This window comes from Astyanax mexicanus, chromosome 3 (genome assembly GCF_023375975.1).
Source record: "Astyanax mexicanus isolate ESR-SI-001 chromosome 3, AstMex3_surface, whole genome shotgun sequence".
In the NCBI taxonomy this organism is placed as follows: Eukaryota; Metazoa; Chordata; class Actinopteri; order Characiformes; family Acestrorhamphidae; genus Astyanax; species Astyanax mexicanus.
The window spans coordinates 35,189,078-35,213,101 of NC_064410.1; the positions used below are offsets into that span (position 1 = coordinate 35,189,078).

The 24,024-nt window shown below is 39.6% G+C and overlaps 1 protein-coding gene across 1 annotated transcript in view; it reads left to right on the forward strand.

Moving 5' to 3' along the window:
* The first annotated feature begins 2,373 nt into the window (after positions 1–2,373).
* LOC103030231 (CD209 antigen-like protein C) overlaps positions 2,374–24,024 on the forward strand; it is a 39,009-nt gene continuing 17,358 nt past the window's right edge. Inside the window, 1 exon segment of the mRNA XM_049475926.1 lies at positions 2,374–2,401. Within this exon segment, the coding sequence (XP_049331883.1) occupies positions 2,374–2,401 (28 nt within the window).

A 24,024-nucleotide genomic window follows, 5' to 3' on the forward strand; every position in this document is an offset into this window, starting at 1 on the left:
ATGTAGACACCTTTTGACTAGTTCTAACTCACTTAATGAATATCCTACAAAGTTCACTAGATTTACATGTGAATTTAAGCACTGATCAGGTTGAAAGGCCTCTGCTCAACATTAATAACAGGTGAAAAACTTGATAATTTCTAAATGTGACAGGGCATCTCCAATCATATTAGACCTTCTTACACATCACCATTCAATGCTCCAGTAGGCACCATTGTGCAAGTTGGTGCTTGAACCCGATGATTGCCGCTTGCGGCTATATTTTGTATTTGTTTTCGTAAATAAATCCCTTTTTGTTTGCATTTGCGTCCGCCTCCGCGTCCTCCCTGCACCCGCACCTGACATTACCAAAGAACTGTAGACCTTCAACTATATGAAGACAGAATGGAAAAACCACCTGACTAATAATTTCACTGCAGAAACGAGTTATATATACACATATATATATATATATATATATATATACAAATACAAAGTACAAATACTTTTAAGAAACTATAAGTGAAACAGTTTAAAATGGTGTTTAAAATATTTCCTAAGAATTGCTGTTTAGGTATACCACTAAATAAAAAGTATTTTTACTAAATGAGATACATTAATGGGTCATACATGGAAAATATCTAAACAATCTGATACTGCAGGTACTTCTTCTATAGCTGACAGCTGAATTTATTCCCAACTCTTACCTGTGCAACTGGCACTGGCTCAGACTCAGGCTCGGTGCTGTTGGTGTCCAGCCTGTGAGAGGGATCCGCCTCTGCGACCAGCACCAGGACATCGACACCTGACCTGAAATGAGAAAAAACAGAGGTCCTACTGTTGGTGGTGAGGTGTTTGAGAGATTATTTGAGTGTTGATGGTGGGTGCTAGTGCAGTGTCTTACTGGCTGAATGTCTCCGGGTGGTGGGTGGGGGTGAGGGACGTGATCCGGGCTTCCGCACACTGTCCAAGAACAGATGAGAAAAGATAATTGCTTATGAGTCCCAAGGTGGGGGAATTGACAGTATTACAGTAGCAAAGGGATAGCAAGACACACAGAAGCAGAAAGCTGGATACTTTAAGTGTATATATAGTGTGAATGTGCGTGTAATGGAATACCGTATGTGTGTGTCCTAACAACTTTAAATCTTCAATCATTGGAAGATGGTAAAGAGGTAGAGAGGATACAGAATAAACCACAAACTCTTACCTGTGCAACTGGACCAGCAGTGTTCAGCCTGTTCAAGGGTTCTGCCTCCGCAACCGCCACCAGAGCCTCACTGCCATGCCTGAAAGAGGTAATGGGAGGTGTCAGGGTGGTAAATCAGAATCAGAAAAAAGGAATGGGAGGTTTCAGGGTGGTAGAGGGACAGGTAAGAAGGCTGTGATACCTTTCAGGTGTGGTTGAACGCAATGGAGACTCTGGGTGGGAGGTGGGAAGGAGTCCCTCCAGCTGACCTTCTATGCACTAAAAATCCAATTTAAGTCCAATTTAATAAAGATTCAGTGAAAGCAGAGCTGTACGTATTATTGATGCTGCTAAAATAGAGATGTGTGACAGTGATACTTGACTACACTTTAACTGTTCATTGTGCTTTTCTTACCTTCTTAATGTGGGCCCTCCGCTTCATCTCGAGGAACCCGGGCTGACACGGCTGGGGCCCCCTCACAGGCAGCTGGTTCTTCACCCTGCCACTGCAGACAATCTTATGTCAGCTCATCACTGCCTCAATCCTCTTTTTATTAGCAAATTTCATATTGTCTATATAATATTTACCTAAAATATTTTAACCACATTTTTTATGAATCTCTCATTGTGATCAAACAAAGGGTCATCAAAAACATATGTATGTATTTTTGAGACTAATTTCCTTATCTAACCTTCCCTTTAAGTCTAAAACCAAAAAGAACCAAGAAAATACACAACAGAAATACGTGTTAAATCATTTCACTAGCTTCTAGCTTCTTTACAATATATGCTGGCTATCTAACCCTAACTTAGCTAACCTAGGTTAGGGCACAGTGGATACTCAAGAGAAATCTCTTCAGAAATTAGCGTTGACTCTAAAAACCGAACTGAAAGGGTTACAGTAAGGTATACTGGGGGTGATAGTTAATTAGTTAGTTAATTAGTTAGTTACTTAGTCATTAGCTGCAGGTGTAACAGTTAGTGATAGAGACTCACCGGAGACACACGACGAGTCCTGAAGCTAAAGTTTCCTGACTGCGCCTGAAAAACAAAGCCCTGCTTTAAACTCCTGAACTAATCCAGCTCTGGGTTTATTTCTGAGTGTTACTTAGGGTGAATTTGGTGTAAAATGTGAGAAGTTTCAAATTTACTCACCACTGTTGGAAGAGGTCTGCTCCTCCACCGGGGATCCATTCCTGACCAGTATGGAGGTGAGCTCCCTCAGCGGCTACAGTAACCTGAAAATACAAATAATTAATGACAAAACAGTACAGATAATACAATTATATACAATTATATACAGTAAATAAAAGATAAAACAGATAATAAAACAGTAAATATAAAACAGTAAACTGGTGTTGAAAAGTTGTAGACGGTCTGTCAAAAGAAACGCTGCTGCTGCTGTTTACGATCTCAGAAGAGTTCGAATAAAAACAAATCGGCTGCGCTGAATGAGGCAGCGGAGCGTGGGAGGGGAGGGGGGGGTATATATTTATTTGCACCATATTATTATTATTATTATTACTATTATTATCATTATTATTATCATTATTATTATTATTATTTGATAATGTTATGTTATTATCGCTAGTTTATTTCCCATTATTACAATACTAATTATTGTAATGATTTAAATTATATATTATTATGTATATTATATATTTATAACATATTTTATTAATGTTGCTAGAGATCAGCAATTTATACAACTTTAGGGGTTAACGTTGTGCAATCGTTCCTTTTTTAGTTGAAATTTCAGTAGAACCAGAGCCGATTTATGGAGAGCCTACCCACTTGCTACCGCTAGAGGGAGCCCGCGAATGAGTCCAAAATTAAACGGTGGTGGGGCTAAAAACACAAATTAGAAATAGTACGTTCAGTTTTTCTATAATAAACTTGATTTTAAAACAAACGGGTTTTAGCCTCTACTGAGAGCTGATGGGTCCTTGAGCTGAAGCTGGAGTTACAGTCAGACCACTGAGGTTTATAACTGGAGTTTAAAAGTTTTATAACGGGAGTTTAAAAGGTTATTATATTATATTATATTATATTATATTAATTAACTTATATATTTTTAGTTTTTAATGCAGTGTTTGCAGTGTTAGGGCCACTCTTAAAAATAACAAATCTTGTAATATATATATACAAGCGATATATATACAATGAACTCTGATATATATATTAGAGTTTATTACATCGCTTTCATTTCTGATGGCACTGGTTCATTAAGTCGAATCCGCACGTCAGAAAAGTGACAAGCTTTGAGGCTTCTATGTCAAACCGCCCGTTTTTATCCTTTCCTATTAAATATATTTCCTATTTTTAATTTACAATAGTGCTTCAAACACCACCACGCATTTAGAAAGGGTAAGAAAGAAGAAAAAAGTGGCCAGTAGGAGACAGTATAGTGTTGTAGAAAATCTTTTATCCAGCTTGGGTTTTATTTGTTATTTAAGCTCATATTAATAGCTTAGGCTTACCTTATGAGCTTGATATTTGTATAGAAATGTACTAAAGCTAAATGTGTATTTTTACCCTGCTAAAAAGCTGGTTCACAAAAAAAAAAAAAACATTAAAATAAAAATACAAATAAAACACCACTATATATATATATATATATATATATATATATATATATATATATATATATATATATATATTTATAGAGAGAGCGAGAGAGAGAGATTTTTTTAGATCATACCACACGCTCACACGCTCAGGAAATATTTTTGTGACTGAATATTAATTAACAAGCCAATTAAGGTTTGAAGGCACAGTAAAAGTCATATGGGAGCTCATATCTTGGTGCTTTATATATATATATATATATATATATATATATATATATATATATATTTTTTTTTTTTTTTTTTTTTTTTTTTTTTTTTTGAAATTGTTCAAACTGAATTTTCTGTCTTCTCTGATGTAAGCAAAATGTTTCTCAGACATATCTGACCACATTGTTCACTTAGTGAGAGAAAGGAACTTTCCTCTTTCCAAAGAAACTCTAAGGCCCCCGTCCACACGAAGCTGGATATTTTTTAAAACGGGGGTTTTTGTCTCCGTTTTTAAAAATATCCTCATCCACACAAGCAGCGTTTTCAGAAATATCTCCGTTCACACGGAAACGGCATACCACCCAAAAACGCTGAAATGAACAGTGATTCTCTAGACATTTGGACATTTTCTCGACATTGCTCAACAACAACTACTTAATTTTTTTAATTGTCCCAGTTACCAGTTTTCGGTCACTGAATATGGAGGTTTTTGAAAACGCTGACGTCACACAGTGAGTCTGCGCATGTCTGCTTTTCGTTTTACGATCTGGATGGGACTCTTTTCGGCGCAACAACAGCAAACTTCGGCCGTTTAAAGCATATTTACACCCAGCTGATCCAACTAATGATCTAACTGCCCTCTCTGACTGAACAGCGCGGAACTCCCCAGAACCAGCTTTAACACATTTAACACAGCTGTAACACATTTTACCGGTGTAGCTGAGACGAGTGATAGTGGCGTGTTGGCTGTTCTACACACTACTCTATCAGTATGAGCTTCAATTATACTGATACAACATCACCCTGGATATACTGACAGACCAGCTACACCACAAAACTTAAAATACATCATTTACTGTTACTGGAGCTCCTCATCCAGCCTGTTTCCTCCCCAGCGTCTCTGGATTTTACAGCGAGTCAGTAATGTGGGTTAAAGGTATTTGTTTATAGATTCTGATAAATTTTATTATGCAGTGGAAAAAATAAGATGTTTGGTGTTTGTTTCTCGTTTTAGTAATTGCATTAGGCCATGTTAAGATTCGTCCTTATAACAGGCTTCAGTGGAAAGAAAACCCACATTAGGCATTTTTAAGTTAAGTGGTTCTTCAGTTAGTGGGGTTAGCTCTGGGGTTTTGGAGTAACACTAATGCTATACTGCTGCATCACTCAGCTCGCCTCAGTGAGGGCAGATAGTTAGTTGATAAGTTAGCTGTTAGTTGATAATTTGGATCAGGTGTGTTGTAATCAGTATAAACCAGTGCCCTTAATTTACGTGAGCGTAAAGCCTGAAACAGGGACAGCACCTGGATTGGTTCTGTTAATTCTGCAATGTGTGGATTAATAACATGTTCACATCTTAATTTAATGTTACTCTCAAATTACCTAACACAGCGCAGGTAACGTTCCTTAAATGCGCTGTGTGCAGTTTTTTTCCGATCCTCCTGTCCGGAGGTACAGACCATACCGGTAAAAAAGTGGTGGAACAATTTTAAAAGATATGTAGTTGTTGCTGAGAAGTGACGAGAAAACGTCCAAGTGTCTAGCGAATCCCTGTTCATTTCAGCGTTTTTGGGTGGTATGCCGTTTCCGTGTGGACGGAGATATTTCTAAAAACCCTGCTTGTGTGGACGAAGATATTTTTAAAAACGAAGACAAAAACATCCGTTTTTAAAAATATCTGGCTCCCTGTGGGCCTAAAGCAACATTCTACCAGTCTACAGTTTCCTGTGCTGTTTTCTACTTTGCTGTGTGCAGTTTTGTTAAAGGTGTGCAACACCTTTAACAAAACTGAAAAATTCCCTTTTTTTTTTTTTTTTAATTTTTCCCATTTTCTCCCCAATTTACACAGCCAATTACCCAACCCACTCATTAGGACTCCCCCTATCACTAGTGATGCCCCAACACACCAGGAGGGTGAAGACTAACACATGCTTCCTCTGATACATGTGAAGTCAGCCACCACTTCTTTTTCGAGCTGCTGCTGATGCAGCATTACCGAGCAGCCAGCGCACTTGGAGGAAAGCGCAGCGGCTCGGCTCCGGTACATCAGCTCACAGACGCCCTGTGCTGCAGACATCACCCTAGGAGTGATGTGGGGAGAGAGCGCCATCTACCCACCCAGAGGGAGCAGGGCCAATTTTGCTCCCTCTAACACCGGCAGCTTGATGGCAAAGCTGCATGAGCGGGGGTTCGAACCTGCGACCTCCTGCTCATAGTGGCAGCGCTTTAGACCGCTGGACCACTCGGCGCCCGAAAAATTCACATTTTAAGAAATTACTGTACTTTTATTATTATTAGTATATTATTGTAACATTTGTAAAGAATAATTAGCAGAATAAAATATAATTTTGCAATCCCATGACTCCAAGTTCATACTTAATATAGTTAAGTGATTTGATAATGCATCTAGTTTTATTGGTTTATAGAACACCTAGATTTACTGTCCCGTTACTTCACATTTCTGCAGTATTGTCACATAAAAAAATACATAATGAATACTACAGAAAGTGTTCTAAAATATTACAGTAGAATGATTTGCTAACTCTTTGATTTGCTTGTTTTATAGACTTTTAAACTCTAGTCTATAGACCAGGGGTCGGCAATTAGTTTTGGTTGAGGCCAGATATTTTCCAAGCCATTATGTGGGGGGCCTGTTTTTGGAAAATGAAGCAGGTAAACCCAATAAATAAATAAACACATCGCTCATAACGTGGGATCGAACCCATGTCGTCAAGATTGCGGTCCAGAGAATCAATTTATTTTTTATATTTTTCATTATCATTCATTATAGTTCAAACAACCTCTCGGCCCAGTTGTTTCACGCTTGCTCCGCCTTTTACCGACCCCTGCTATAGACATTTGTCATTTGCTTTCCTATTACTCCAAAATGCTACAGCAATAAACTCTGGTGTATATATATATATATATATATATATATATATATATATATATATATACAGTGAGTCCAAGAAGTATTTGATCCCTTGTTGATTTTCTTTGTTTGCCCACTAATAAAGACACTATCCTTCTGCACTTTTAATGGTAGATATATTCTAACATGGAGAGACAGAATATCAAGACAAAAATCCAGAACATAATTTTAAAGAATATATTTTAATTAATTTGTATTTCAATGAGGAAAATAAGTATTTGATCCCTCTTGCCAAACACACTCAATACTTAGTGGCAAAGCCTTTGTTTGCAAGCACAGCGGTGAGACGTTTGTTGTAGTTAACCACAAGTTTAGCACACACACCAGGGGGAATTTTGGCCCACTCTTCTTTGCAGATCCTCTCTAAATCATAAAGGTTGGTGGGCTGTCGCTTGGCAACTCTGACCTTCAGCTCCCTCCATAGATTTTCGATCGGATTGAGGTCTGGCGACTGGCTGGGCCACTCCATGACCTTAATGTGATTTTTATTTAGCCAATCCTTTGTTGCCTTTGCTGTATGTTTAGGGTCGTTATCATGTTGGAAGACCCAACCACGGCCCATTTTCAGATCCCTGGCAGAGGGGAGGATGTTGTCCCTCAGGATTGTGCGGTACATGGCTCCATCCATCTTCCCAGTGATGCGGTGAAGTAGCCCTGTACCCTTGGCAGAGAAACACCCCCAAAACATTATGCTTCCACCTCCATGCTTGACGGTGGGCACAGTGTTCTTGGGGTCATAGGCAGCATTTTTCTTCCTCCACACATGGCGGGTGGAGTTGAGGCCAAAAAGTTCAATTTTGGTCTCGTCTGACCACAAAACCTTCTCCCAATAACTTGGTTCATCTTTCAAATGATCATTGGGCGCGCCTCCACATGTGCTCTCTTCAGCAGGGGTACCTTTTGGGCACTGCAGGATGTGAATCCATTGTTGCGCAAAGTGTTGCCAATTGTTTCCTTGCAAACTGTGGTCCCAGCTGCCTTCAGGTCATTTGCTAACTCCTGCCGAGTGGTTGCAGGACGATTTCTGACCGTTCTCAGCATCATTGCCACCCCACGAGGCGAAATCTTCTTTGGAGCACCGGGCCGAGGTCTGTTGATTGTCATGTTATACTCTTTAAACTTTCTGATAATTGCACCAATAGTTGTTACTTTCACATCCAACACCTTACTAATCTTTTTGTAGCCCATTCCAGCTTTGTGAAGGTCAACAATTCTGACTCTGAGGTCCTGTGACAGCTCTTTGGTTTTACCCATGTTGGAGACTTGAAATCTGTGTGATCTGTCTGATTCTGTGGACAGGTGTTTTTCACACAAGTGATTAGTGAGAACAGGTGGCTTCAGGTCTTTAAGGATTTTATGGTGCCATTTGATAAACGTTAAATTTTATGGCTTTATAGGAGTTTGATGCAAAATCAAACAGACACTTTTTCTAAGTCTGACCTCCATATCCCTTGAATACATGAGAAATTGACAGATTTAGTGATGTGATATGATAACCCTTTAATTTCCATGTTTTATACTCCAAACTATTTTTCCTACATTTGTCATTAAATTAATTAAAAACAAATATTATTACAATAGTTTTTTCAAGACTTCAGTAGTGCCACTGGATAATCCTTTGAGTTTCTTATTTTATAGTAGGCTAAACTGTACATGATTAACTGGCCCTTATTTGTAGAGTTTGTTCTTTTCTTGGTCCTTTCTGTTCCTGTTGTGTGTTCTCCTGTCTTATGTTCTTCCGTTTTATCTTCTTCAAGGAAACCTGGCTCTTAGTTAGTGCACCTGACTTAGTGATCCAGCTACAAATGCACTCTGTTCACTGTGCAGACCGTCCAGGTCCAGCATCCAGGAAGAATAGGGACAGCAGAGTCTGCGTCTGCGAAAACAACAGGAGGTGTTCAGACAAAGATTCTACCACATGCAAACTCTGCAACAGCACTGGGGCTCAGTGTTCATTGTCACCAGCTTTATTGTGTGGTGCTTCAGGTAGGGCTGGACCCGAATATTCGGGTATTCGGATATTCGTTCGTTGAGTAGGTATTCGGTTTTTAATTTTGGTATTCGGATATTCGTTTTTTTTCTCCTTTCCAGAGTTCCACCTCACTCTAACCACTTCTGTTTTCGCGGGTCCCGTCAGAATATCTTGCGCGCGGGACAGAACTGAACTGTTATTGGCTGGAGCGGGAGTTTAATCCAGACGATGCGGGAGCAAATTAATAAATAGTTAAGAAAACTGTAATAATTGTAAAAAAAAAAAAAAACTAAAGAAAACTCTCAACGCGCAGGATGGACCGACACACACACGCACACACCGATGGTGTTTGGACTGGGGTAAGGAACGGGACCACACTATTCAGCGCTGCTGTTTTAATAAATATATAAGTAAATTTGAAGCATTAAATGTAGTTTATTTAATTTATATTAGGAACGTGGGGCGGGAGCGGCAGAAATGTGTATGTGGCGGGCGGGCGCGGGATTAAAAGAAGCAATTTTTTTGCGGCGCGGTAACGAGACAGAAACGCGGGAGCGTGGAAGAGTGGGTTTAAAAATCAGTCTCGCACAGACATGATAAAAAAAATGCAGGCTCTTCTAAACTGATTTATATAATAAAACTTAAGGGGTAATGTGGCAACAGTAGGGGCTAAATCGGTTACAAAAGCCTGGCCTACAAAAATGATGTCTGAACGAATTTCCTCTTATCTAATATAATTTAAAATGGTTTAAAAATATAAAATAATTTCTAAGCAAACGAAATATTTAATATTGAGCTTATAGCCCAAGTGCAAAAATACAAAATCAGTAATACGGCTATGCCCTGCACAATGCTTAAACCGAAATAGACCAAGTACAATAACGTCATTAACAATGACTTTCCTCTACTCTAATATAATTTAACATGGTTTAAAAATATAAAATAATTTCTAAACAAACGAAATATTTAATATTGAGCTTATAGCCCAAGTGCAAAAATACAAAATCAGTAATATGCCCTGCACGATCCTTTAACCCACATGTGTCAAACACAAGGCCCGCGGGCCAAATGTGGCCCGCCACGTCTTTTTATGTGGCCCGCGAGAGCTTGTAAAATCTTAGTGTCTATAATAAATAGGTCAGAAGCGTTCTTTGACCAAAAAATACATTTCCCACAATGCTTGTCGATTGTATTACCCGCAAAGTTACGGCTTACTGCCACTACACGGCAGTGTAGTCATTGATGTGGAAACCCTGCCGGAGGGAAGGTGTAACTTCGCGGGTGGAATTGAGACATGTTTATCCCATAATATCCAGAAAAAGAAAAGTTGATGCAGACGGACGGCTGTGCTTCAAGGCGAAAGACCGGTATGCATTTTGTGTTACTGACCAAAATAAACGCTTTTTAGAAGAGATATAAATTATGTGTAAATATTTATAAGACAATAGCTGATAAAATCTGTTTTAATGAGGTTAATAAACATCACTGTGACATCGCTAGTCGCAGTTTCACCTCAGCAAAGGACGAGGAGGTGAATCACTTATCTAACCAGCCTTTACTAATTTCTGCCCCCAATAACCCTTTCAATAACCTCCAATAGCCTTTAATAGTCTCCAGTAGCCTTCAACAGTCTAACCTTGCAGCCGTGGTGTGCTCTAAACTCCGTAGTTATAAACATCCTGAGGTTAGCAGCGCGCTAACTGACCTGTTTATAATGTAATCCGAGCAGTGACTCCGGGATGGCTGCTCTAAACTGCTGCTGTTAGCTGCTTGGGCTGAAAGATGAACTGTAGAGAGCTGTATTATCCGGTTAGTGGGGTTATTTTATTTCATACACAGAAGAACTTAAAATTTTAAAAACGCTCCAGACAGGCTCAGCTGAGCCCTGTAGCCCGTGGCTGGGCTGTAGCTCTGACTCAGTAAAGACTGTGGGCTTGTGCTGCTGCAGCTCCCACTAGTGGTTGGATGAGGAAATGCTAAATCTGTCACAGCTCACAATTTTTGATTTTATATTAATTAAGCCTCTTTTCAGTATCAAACGTTTTGATCAAAGTTAATATAACTTGTATTTTATGTCATTTCTATTCACTTGTATAGTTTCGTTCTTGATTGATGGAGTTTTTGGATTTCATAACAGGATTTATGTTAATAGAGCAACAAGCAAACATTTTTTCCATGCAACTGTAATATTTGATTGAATAAATAATATATTGAGAGTTATTTAACATTAAGGAGTAATTACATTCATTTACATATATTACATTTGGTTACATTTTCTTATATTTATAAGTTACATCTGGCCCTCGGAGGACAGCCAATATGCCAATGTGGCCCTCGGCCAAAATGAGTTTGACACCCCTGCTTTAACCGAAATAGACCAAGTACAGTTTACAATGACTGTCCTCTAATATAATCAACAATGTTTAAGAATATAAAATACTTCCTGAACAAACGTTTTTTTTGTTAGTTTTTTTTAAGCAAATAACCTAAGTGTGAAAACACAAACAGCAATTTACTGGGCTGGCTTGCGCAGCGGAGAAACCGTGCAGCAGCAGCCTCCTAGCCTGCTTACGCAGCGGATAAGCCGCGGTGTAGGGCAGCAGAAATTCCGGGATGAAAACACAAAGAAATCTGGGCTAAAAACACAGAAAAAATATGAGGTGAAAACACAAAAATCCGGGATAAAAACACCAAAAATCCGGGGTGAATATGTCTCGTCGGTCAGAGCAAATTGAACATTTTTCAGGGGATTAAAGGGGCCGTGATTTGCTTTTTTTTTTTTTTTTTTACCTCTTTTTTAAAAAACGAATATTCGAATATTCGCTTCGAATCAGTGCCGAATATCCGGAGCTCAAAAAACGCTATTCGGGCCAGCCCTAGCTTCAGGATTACTTTGACAGTACAGACTGGGATGTGTTCAGAACTGCTGCTTGGAAAGAGGACTGTACTGGTGACTAAGGGTGCTTTTACACCTGCCTCGTTTGGCCCGGACTTTCGGACTTTTCTGTTTGGTCCGATCCAAAGTAGCAGGTGTGAAAGGGGCTGCGAACCACGGTCCGGACCAAAGGACCAGATTTTGGTCCAACCAAGAGAGGTGGTCTCGGTCCGGATCTTCTGAACCATGGTCTGATTCGCCTGCAGTGTGAAAGTGCTTTTCTAGATGGTTTGAACTTTCGGACCAATTGCAGGAAGCTGAGCAGGCGTTCCTCAGCGACGGCAGCAGAAGAAGAAAAATAACCCGAAAAGCAGGAAAAAAAGAGCCGTTGATTCAGCTGCTTCAGGACAAGCACGTTTGTTTGGTGAATTTGAACTAACCTAGAGTACTGTGCCTGAAGTTGCTGCTGCTGGTATAAAAAACACAATAGCAGCAATACTATGGAGATGAAATTAACCTGTTTATTCATTTTATCCTTATCCTGGAAAGGCTTCCCGCCGAATGAACCACTCGCTGAATTGTCAACACGCCAACGTCAGACGCATGTCCTTCTAAAACCAATCAGCATCAAGTTAAGGAAATCGCATCGATACGTAAGTGATGATGAAAGGATGTAGGATAAACTCTGATGTTCGGTCCATGCTACATGCTCGCTCCACTGCATTTCTCTCAGGCAATGCTGAAGACTAAAATGGGCCAGATATGACCTGCATAGGCCAAGTGACAGTACAGGCTGAAGCTGGATTAAAGCTACATCTCTGCAGACTCCCGGTGCATGTGGCAGGGACTGAGGCACATCACAGACTATCAACAGAGGAGCAGAGAGGTCACAACCAGCTACACTACCAGACAAGCTAAATGAGTTCTATGCTCGATTTAAGGTCCTCATCTCCAACAGACAGAGTGGAGTTATGGTCGGGGGGGGAGAGCGCAGAACACACTGCTTTCTGTGACATTTCTGAAGAGAATAAACCCTGCACTTAAAGTTTGCTCACCAGAGCTGGCTGATGTGTTAGTGGACATATTCGACCTGTCCCTTGCAAAAGCTTTTGTGCCATCTTGCTTTAAGACCACCACCATTATCCCCTTCTCAAAGCAAACTGTTGTAATCTGCCTGAATGACTATCGCCCTGTTGCACTGACCCCAATTGAGATGAATTGCTTCGAGAGTATAGTCATGAGTCACATCCAGGAGACCATTCCTGACACCCTAGACCTGCTACAGTTTGCATACCATCAGAATCGATTCACTGATGATCATTTGAAACAAACTAGCAGAAAAGGCAGACAAATAGTTTCTATCCACAGGCTATCAGACACCTCCTCCCCCCTTCCACTCTTAACTGACTGAACTCTGTTATACTTCTGTTTTAGCAACAATGTTCACAGTTTCCTTTTTTACTGAACAACGCACTTTACATATGCATATGCACTTTATCCACACAACTAGCACATGCATCCATATTACTGTACTTGTTAACATTTTCTACTTAGTGTTTTATTTACTTTACTTTTATTTCTCTCCAGAAATGTTTTTCACTGTTATCTGTTTATATCGATGACCATCTGCAGTTTGGTTTTTGTTCTAACCATTCAACAGAAAGAGCTATTTTCTTGAAAGTGTAAAATCAAAACTAGATGAAGGTGGTGTAATTGGAGCAGTATTCTTCGATCTAAAACGGGCATTTGATACTGTAAATCACAATGTACTCTTGTCTAAATGATCTTATTTTTAATTTTTCTACTGATTATGGCGTCACATCAATGTCAAAAGTCGAGGGTGCAAAAATACCAGGTGAAAAAAATTAACCAGCGTGTTTTAACATTTTGCGTGTGTAAATGAAATGTTGCTCTCGAGCTAATTTTTCTCCTCTCGGGTGCTTTTTTTCCTTGCGTGCTGTGTGAATTACCTTCTGCAGCAGCAGTTTGTGCTCGAGTTTTGAAAGGGGTGGTTTTGACAGTTTAAGGGCGGGGCCGGGTCACCTCCCTCAGCGAATGCTATTGGCTGATATCTCCAGGGTTTGTGACGGAACGCCTACCTCCACAAGCCGGAGGAGGGCGGGGAAAGAAGGAATGCAGCCAGCAAGAGAGTTAGCTAGCTGGCTATGCTAACATCCAAACAACCCGCTCACTGGCGCGCTGGTTCTGTCTGCCCGGGTTTACTGCCCGGAGCGAGGCGAGCGGTCGCTCCAAGCGAGAGCCGGGCAGACAGAGCGAGTCTCTCCGGGCAGTAAACCCGGGCAGACAGAACCAACGCGCTGGAGAGCGGGTTGTTTGGATGTTAGCATAGCCAGCTAGCTAACTCTCCTGCCGTCCTTCTTTCTCCGCCCTCCTCCGGCTTGTGGAGGTAGGCAGTCCGTCACGAACCCTGGAGAAATCAGCCAATAGCCTTCGCTGAGGGAGGCGACCCCAGCCCCGCCCCTCAACTGTCAAAAGCACCCCTTTCAAAATTTGAGCGCAAAACACTCAGTCGAGCACAAACTGCTGCTGCAGGTAATTCACACAGCACGCGAGGAAAAAAAGCACCAGAAAAGAGCAATATTTTCTTCTTGTGCGCTACTTTTACATTTGTGCTCACGAGAAGTTCATTTACACACGCAAAATGTTAAAACACACTGGTTAATTTTTTTCACCTGTTATTTTTGTGCCCTCGACTTTTGACATTGATGTGACGCTATAACTGATTCTATTAAATGGATGAATTCATACTTATCAAAGGGTAAAACTCAGTCTACATATTTAAACTGTAATACTGGTGTCCCAAAAGGATCAGTATTGGGCCCTATTTTGTTTAGTTGACAATATCGTTTTGTACGTGCTGGTTAAATGAGAATAGCTTAAGGTAGTGTCTGATGCAAAAAAATCTAGAATCATTTTTTATTCAAACATGTAATTAAAAAATCAAGCTAAACCAGTGGCAAATACTATCAAATTGAACTTGGCCAATTTCAGGCACATGAGACCATATTTAACGACAGAGGCCAAACTTTTTATGCATGCTATGATTGATTTTCATATAACATACTGCTTTACAAGCTCGTCACAAACAAGCTCGTCAGTTTTGAAACCTATTGAATCTCTCTATAAGCAAGCACTAAAGACACTAGACAGGAAGCCTAATAGTCATCATCACTGTCATATAGTACTAAAGTATAATTTACTCAGTTTTGATACTTTTAAACATCTCCTAGATGCCTGTCTTATGTTTAAGATTTTATATGGGTTTGCTCCTCCTCCACTGAGACAGTTTATTATTATAATTTTATTTCTGATTTTTTCTCCATTTTCTCCCAATTTGGATATCCAATTGTCCCACCCCTTTGTGCGTCCCCATTACCAGTGGCGCTTGCGACTCTTGGAGGATGCGTACAAGCACACGCCTCCTCCGACATGTGTGAGCACCATCTACCCACCTGGAGGGAGCAGGGCCAATTTTGCTCCCTCCAAGCACCGGCAGGTTATGGCAAAGCTGCATGAGCGGGGGTTCGAACCTGCAACCTCCCGCTCATAGTGGCAGCACATTAGACCGCTGGACCATTTGGCGCCCCACTGTTTTATAAAACAGAAAGACTGCAGGGGTAGTGTGGTAACAAGAGCATCTATTAGAAGTGATTGTATTGTACAGTATAGACGGAGTAAGTTTGGACAAGCAGTCTTTTCAATTAGAGCCAGCCAATACTGGAATAGTCTACCAACTGAGTTACGAACATATCTGACTTTTAAATATAAATTAAAGACCAAAGATACAAACCAAATCTGTATTCACCGATAGCCGTATATATTTTATGAAATGTTTGTGGTACTCTATGTATACTGTGTTTGTATGTATGTGGTGTTATTGTATGTGTGTGGTGGGGTTTTGAAATTTTCATTAAGCTGTTGATACTGTTTTTGTACAACAACCTGCCTGCACTACAGATGAAAATTAGTTTTTTAGCAAATTTACATTGATGTAGAAGAAGAAGAAGATATACAATACAGCTACTCAAAAAGGAGTAGAAACTGAAATGGTGATCAAAGTGCATTATCCCTGTTGAATAAATAATAATAAAACAAAAATAATAATAAGTGACATTTATTTCTTATTTGATCAATCCTCTTAAGTTAATTGTTTCTGCGTATGATGTTGATTGTTGTATGTTTGACAAATTTCAGGTCTCACTGTTTAAAAACTATGTTTTTATGCTGGTGTGGCCAGCCTTTTCCTGCCAAATTTAATAAATGATACTAATACTGATATTAATAGTTAAATAGAAGTTGCTGCCACTCTAAAATCCTCCTGTTTTTGTGGTGTTCTTAAAAAGCAAAATTCCCAACAATATTTTCCATATCTCATAGGTTTGTTGGGTGATCTGGATATACAGTAGTACTAACATTAAGATAGATTTGTCTGACCGGGTGACACCTCATTCTAACATATGAAACCCAGGCAGTTCAGATTCAAATTCAGTTTCTGATTTGAAAGGTGTGAGACGAGATGGTGACAAATAAGCACTATTTTAAGATGTAGAGAAAAGAAAACAAAGATGGTACTTCCTGCTTGCACATATGTTTGTTTCTAAGCACTAACATATTTTAATCAGTACTCTGAGAAACTCATGCAGTTCCGATTAAGCCAGAAAATGCACATTGTAAAAATAGCACTTCCTTGATGGACCTGTAGCAAAAGGCACGTTATAATTATTTCAACTAATCATAGGTGTGTTTTGGGAGTAATGTAAAATAAACCAATCAGCATTTCACTTGCCATTCTCCAGAGCTAGGTGCGCCCTGACCTTGATGCATTCTTATTTCTCAGCAGAAGAAACTGACCTGCATGTTTACCAGTGGGGTGCAGTTAATATAGTGGGTACCCCTTATGCAACACTTTCTCCACCCCAGATATATATTAGAACTACATATTCTCTGTCTCAACTTAGTTATATGAGCTTAATGCACATTAACAGCCCAAAAATACAGCTACAAAATCAATGCTTAATTTTCCTACAACTACAGCCGGCCAACAAATATCACTCATTTGTATGCCTACAAGACGTCAGGTCAGCCAAAACATTAAGTACACACAAAAACTCACCAGTCAAGTGGCCTTTTATTGTGAATTAGTTCTACATTGAAGGTTAGCCTTTTTTAGCCCATTTAATATGATCTGACACAATATTTGTCTCATTTTAAAAAGCTTTGATTGGTTAGAACCGCTGTCAGTCAGATAAGAGCAACTTAAAAACTCAGACTAATGCTTTGAATTAGTTGCTGGTTTTTATTTGAATTAATTTTATAAAATATATGCTTATAGTTTACAATAACAATAATATATATTTCCTGATTTAATATTATGTAATGATTTACATGCACCTATTGTCACCCCTTCTCTGAAGGGTTAGAAGGGCCTCACTACACACCACTGATGTTTACACTGTGAAGGTGCGCAAGCAGGTCATTTATAGGTACTGTAATTGTTGATGAAAAAGTTGAGTTTGTGCACTGCTGCGTGTCCATTCATTCATTCATTCATCCTTAATACCTGCTTTATCAGTCATTGTCATGCCCGGCATCGGGCGGAAGGCAGTATACACCTTGGACAGGCCGCTGTTTGAGCACATGGCCTGTGTTATTGTCCTGTCTCTGCCTTAGCCCTGCCCTGTCATCTGTAATCCCTCCTGTCTCATTTGTAACCCCGCCCCCTCGTTTATTCCACAGGTGTCCATTGTGTGTGCCTATGTACAAATACCCCATGTGCTCCTTTGTTCTCTGTCATGCTTTTTGTTTGACCCTGTCCTGTTAGAGCCTGTCTGGATGTTTTTTCTGTGTTTGTTAAACCTATACCTGTTGCATTTTTGGTCCACAGAGTTCTGTTTTCTTTATATTGTTTGAGTCTTTGTTAGTTTATTTCACTTTTGTTTGTTTAGAGCTGGTTTAGTCCTTTGTTTTATAGTCTTAGTGTTTATTTTTGATTTGTCTTATGTCTAATAAAACCGACTTGCATTTACATCCGGCCTCCTCCTCCATGTTACACAGAGACAAAAACTAAGACTAGGCAAAACTAAGAATACAAGGAACTATATGTCTGGAAATAGACTGGGGTCTAAGGCAAAACTAATAATATCTGGAACACATACCATCAAAAACAAAAAAAGGAACTGCTATTTTCACAGTGTGCATTTTCTGGTTTAATCTGAACTACATCTACCCAGTAACGATTTCAACAAAGTTGATAACAAACAGGTATATTCTTTTAATAGTTCACTTGATTACTCCTCTGTCTATTGTAATGTTAGTATTATAACAAGATCACGCAACAAACCTATGAGATCTGTACAATATTTTCATTTTAAATAAGAAAATGTGTCTCTCACACACACACACACACACACACTCTCCGTCTTCTTTAATTCTAAAAGCTCAGGGTGCTGCCAAAAATATGTCAGCGCTTAGAAACAAATGTGTGCAAACTGGAAGTACCATCTTTAGTTTTTTTTTTTTTTTGTCTATATCTCAAAACAGTGCTTATTTGCTAATTTAAATCTGAACTGCCTGGGTTCCACCGTTCTCCCAGAGAACTTTGAGAAAGTTCTATGTTAGTCTGAGGTGTCACCTGGTCATTTGGAAAATATTGTCAGGAAATTTGATTGAACAATACAGCATCAAGAGGACTTTGGGTGGCAGAAACTTCTATTATACTATCAATATTTGTATTAGTATTATTTATTAAATTTGGCAGGAAAAGGCTGGGCACACCAGCTTAAAAACAGTTTTTAAACAGTGAGACCTAAAATGTGTCAAACATACAACAATCAACATCATACGCAGAAAAAAATAATCTAAGAGGATTTATCAAATAAGAAGCAAATGTCACTTAAGAAGCAATTTAAGAGCACCAAGAATAAAAGAGACTTCATGTCTTTCAGTTCTGCTTACGGGTAAAACATATCCCTGCTGTTGACATAGTGAGCAAGTGTACAGGGGTTGGACAATGTAACTGAAACACCTGTCATTTTAGTGTGGGGGGTTTCATAGCTAAATTGGAGCAGCCTGGTGGCCAATCTTCATTAATTTCACATTATACCAGTAAGAGCAGAGTGTGAAGGTTCAATTAGCAGGGTAAGAGCACAGTTTTGCTCAAAATATTGCAATGCACACAACAGTATGGGTGAGTTCAAAAGAGGACAAATTGTTGGTGCACGTCTTGCTGGCGCATCTGTGACCAAGACAGCAAGTCTTTGTGACGTATCAAGAGCCACAGTATCCAGGGTACAGTCAGTGTACCACCAAGAGGGACGAACCACATCCAACAGGATTAACTGTGGATGCAGGAGGAAGCTGCCTGAAAGGGATGTTCGTGTGCTAACCCAGATTGTATCCAAAAACATAAAACTACGGCTGCCCAAATCACGGCAGAATTCAGTGTGCACCTCAACTCTCCTTCTCTTCTGTTTCCACCAGAACTGTCCATCAGGATAATAAGTCATTGTGGTCTAAAACCAGGTGTTTCAGTTTTAGTGTACCATGTCAAGACAGACTTTGTGAATTAATGGTTTCCTAAATTGTGGCAGTTTGGGCGTGGGTGAATGTAATAGAGTTGCACGGTGTACCGAAGGTTCGATTCTTTTTCGATACTACGTCATCACAAACGATTCGGTTCTTTAGCGTTCGATGCTTTCGATACTGTATATAGCCCAGTCACTAGCTTCAAATGAGTCAAATTAGTACGCGCGATTTGATTCAGTTCATAAGAAAACTGATTCACACCGCAGCAGTCGGTGTGGCAGGATTCAGATAAACTTAGTGTTCTGAACAAATGAATCGATTCACGCGCAAGCCAGCAGAGCAGCAGCGAGTGTAGAATGGCGACGGCTAAAATAACAGATGTCTCTCGTCCGCGACTTGTGGACAAAACGGGCGCGAGGAGTGAAGTGTGGGAAAATAGTCTGAGATGTAGGCATCTGTTTTTTATTGATATTTTTAAATAAAATAACGAAAACTGAAAGTGAAACTAAACTACTTTATTTATTAGCGCTGTTTTCACTCCCGCAGTTGTACAGCGGGGGGTGTTGTGCCGATTCTGTCCGCGAAGCGGGAGTCGGATTCAGTAGCGGATTCGGCACAAGCGCGGCGGCACCTCGCGCTCCGCGGTGTTAGTTGAGGAGTGTGCAGGAGTTTTGTTTTGGACCCGTGGTTTTCTCTATTTCTCCATTATCCCATTGGCTGTGAAACATGAACTCAAGATGTTCACGTTTTCGCGTTTCCATCGCAAATCTGTGGTCAGGCACGTAGCCTGCTTGATCGTTACACTGAACATGGGCTTATTAAAAACGGTAAACAGTTGATTAATAAAACGGAGCAGTGAGTGTTAAAATGAACATAACATTGTAATGTTCTTCTGTCTCTTTATTTTCCTTATTCAGAACTTAACTTCTGCCCGCCCGTCAGGTTCACATAGTCAGGCTACCATTACCTCTGGTTTTAGTTTTAGTTTTTAGGAAGTGTTTAGATAATTATGTTATAGTTAAGGTTATAATAACGAAACTTGTTTTTTGTTCAAATGTTTTATTTTAGAATAAAAACGTTTGCACCGATTGTTCAGTGTTCAATCCAGTTCAGTCAAAAATAAACATTTTATGTTCAGATATTTTAATTGTTTTTTTTTCTTCCAAGTATCGTTTTGGTATCGAGAATCGTGATACTACAGTGGGTATCGGTATCGAAGTCAAAATGTTGGTATCGTGACAACCCTAGAATGTAACAAATAAGCATAAATTGCTATAACACTTCTTAGAACTGCAAATAGTTGGCTGACCAGCCGGAATTAAAAAAAAAAAGGAAATTTAGTAGCAGGATCTTTCCTTTGTCTATTTTAAGATGTAGAGAACAAATTAACAAGTATGGTACTGCCTGTTTGCACCATAAGCATGTACACATTTCTACTACCGGCAACTTGATCTACAAATTAAAGGGTGCATGTGTTTGTGTGTGTGTGTTTGTGTGTGTGGGGGGGTAAATGACACATTTCCTGTGTGAATGAAATATAAATGTTCTTAACATTTCCTGGTAATAGAAAATTTGAAGTGGTGGTCTGCACTGAAGATAATAAAATGGACGAGGTCTATCAAAATTTTGAGCTCTTCTCAACGGAGAGAAATAAAAGATGTCTCGGTTCACCAGACAGAGGTAATGTTAGTTGATTATGTATTATTAGGTACACCTTTCCTTATAATTGATGTTTAAAAGTAGTCTTAAATAGTATGGCACATTAAAGGATATCAAATAATTTTATATTCAAAATCTATGTTGTGAGCTAAGTCAGCTATCATTCTGTATTTATCTATGGTTTCACCAGTGGTTCATTATTACTTATACTTACTTAATATTGTAATAAACTAAGCAATATCTGATGCTGATAACATCAACAATTACTACTAATAGTCCATAAATGTCCTCATATTAAGACATTTACCATTAATACATTTTTTCATTGACCAACTGGGATGAAATATCCCATTGGGATGTGTTATGTTCAGATAGGGACTCTGAAGTGACCTGCAAAGTTTCGCAACTGTTTGGCCTATGGGGGCGCTGTTCAAGAAAATCTATGTAAATCTATGTAATGTTTTGACATCTATCTGGTTTTGTTTATTCATAATTGCAAACTCCGGATTTTTGACTTATTACCGCAAGTTTGGCCTTGTTGAACACTGTAGGTAAATATTCAGTGTAAAAGTTGTTGGAAATGCTATTCTGGTATTTGTTTGAATCATCTCATAATGTTAATCAATTTGGTAGAATATTACTAACTATTAACAAATTTCCATCCAGATTGGCCTTTAGGGGGCACTGCAACTACTTGTTAAAAATCTAACTGCAATCATATCATGCAGTCTACAGGCAAACAGTGTGAGAAAATGGATACCTTTGTTTTACTTCAGATAATTTTGTAAAGGTCAAAAGGTCATTCTGGTTGATTCTGATTAACAACCATAGCACGTGGATGCCTTTTGACACATTCTAACTCACTTAAATGTAGAATAGACAACAAATATCAACAGATTTGTATATATGAAATGAAGCACTCATCTTTTTACAGGCCTCTGCTCAACACTTACAACAGGTGCATGACTCATCTCTAAATGACAGAGTGTCTTAAATTGTATTAGACCTTCTTACACATCACCACATCACCTATGACTGCACCACCAACCTATGTTTAGATTGTCGCCTGTGGCCTGTGACAATGCTTAACAAATGAATATTTCTGAATGTTTTCAGTAATTATGTGCAGCACAGCGAAGTGTGCGCCGGCACATACAGCAGCACAGCGGAGTGTGCGCCAGGACACTGAACAGCACAGCGGCTCGCTCGCGTGCCGGGACACTTAAACAGTACAGCGGCTCGCTCGCTACATCAGTACATAACAGGACAGTGGTTTATTCACCAGAACACCCTACAGGACAGTGTTTTACACGCCAGTACACGACAGGACAGTGTTTTACATGCCAGTACACCCTACAGTACAGTGTTTTACCCACCAGTACACGACAGGACAGTGTTTTACATGCCAGTACACCCTACAGTACAGTGTTTTACCCACCAGTACACGACAGGACAGTGTTTTACATGCCAGTACACCCTACAGTACAGTGGTTTATACACCAGTACACCCTACAGTACAGTGATTTATACACCAGTACACCCAGGGCTCTAGACAAAAAAAATGTTTAAGGAGCCAGTGGCTCCTAAAATAAATAATTTGGGCGCCAATATTTTTTTCCAAGTGCCAAACAATAATGCCAATAAAGTCTTTACTGCAGAAGGTGTGCTTATGGTACACCCCAACTCCACACCAATTGCTTTCAGCTTAGGCTTGCTTTTAGGGCTAATTGGAAGGGATTTTTGAGTGTTCAGGATTGCCAGTTCCAGTCTTTGAGGCAAACAATGAAATGAGAGAATATGTTTTCCTATCTCACTTCTAAAGAGTGCCCCTTGTTCTGTCGAGTTGTGCTACCTTGTCAAACCGTGCTACCCTAGTGTATATTTAACGATAAAAACTCAAAAGAAGCTCAATGTTAGAGCATGTTTGCAGTAGAAGTCCCCAGTAGATGTAGTGTTAGTATATTTTTATAACATAAATCACTGTATCATGGTAAATTTAAGGCAATGAGAGTTCGTTACAAACTGCTTTTGCTTTTTTGTATTTAAATTATAATTAATAAATTATTGTATTTATTATTATTATTATTAATTTGTATTTACACTTTTGTGCAAGGACAGTGAGTCCAGGTTGTTTTATGCACAAAAATAGATTTGTTATAAAAAAAAAACCACGAGAAATTATCAAAACGTGTTTGTTTGCACTTGCGCAGTGCCTTTAGGAAGCACGTATTGATGGGTAGCATAACTTGACAAAACACCGGTACACCGGTAGACCACCAGAAACGTGTCTTCAATAAGCGATTACGTAAAACTGCCGGGCACATCAGTCCCACAGTCAGTGATTACAGAGATATACTTAGCTTTCTGGGCTTCTGTCACGATCTTTGACGAGCTTTGACGTTGTCTGCTATAACGTTACATCCCACAAACTCGGCACAAGCTGAGTCATTATCATACGTTTTCGACACATCCAGTCCATTTTTTTCTTATTAACAAGACGGGGTAGTTTCTCACGTGCATGTAGGCTCTATTAAATTTCATTTTTCAGTTTTATCACATGTGCGAGCTAAGGGAGGTTTTGTCAGAGCACACTAAAGTCGCGTGCATTTTTATGCTTTCGACTCTCTCCGTGTTTTTTCTTTTTTTTAAACGATGCGTTCCTGGTTAAAAATCCGTGTTTCCAGCGATATCTTTGCTTACTTTCGAACTGAATTCGCAGTACATTGTCTGCTTTATGTTGTCATACCTGAGCCACGCAAACTCCTGCAGCCAAGAAGTTTTGAAATGTCTGTGGTTGTACTTATGGCAAGCCAAATGGGTCAGAATTCGCCTGGGTCTGACGGCGCTTAAAGCGTGCGTAATACTTAAAAAACGCCGTCCAAAACGCCGTTCAGGGCTTACTTTTACGCCTTGGAACAAACGCTAGGCGCCGCCAGGCGTTTAAGAGCGTGTGGCGGCGCCAGGCGCTTACATAACGCCACCACGCGTTTTCATAAGGCCTCCAGGCATTCCATATATGGAACGCCAAAAGGCCCAAAAAACGCCTGGACCAGACGCCTTTTATCGAAAAGAACGGCGTAAAATACGGCGTTCTGT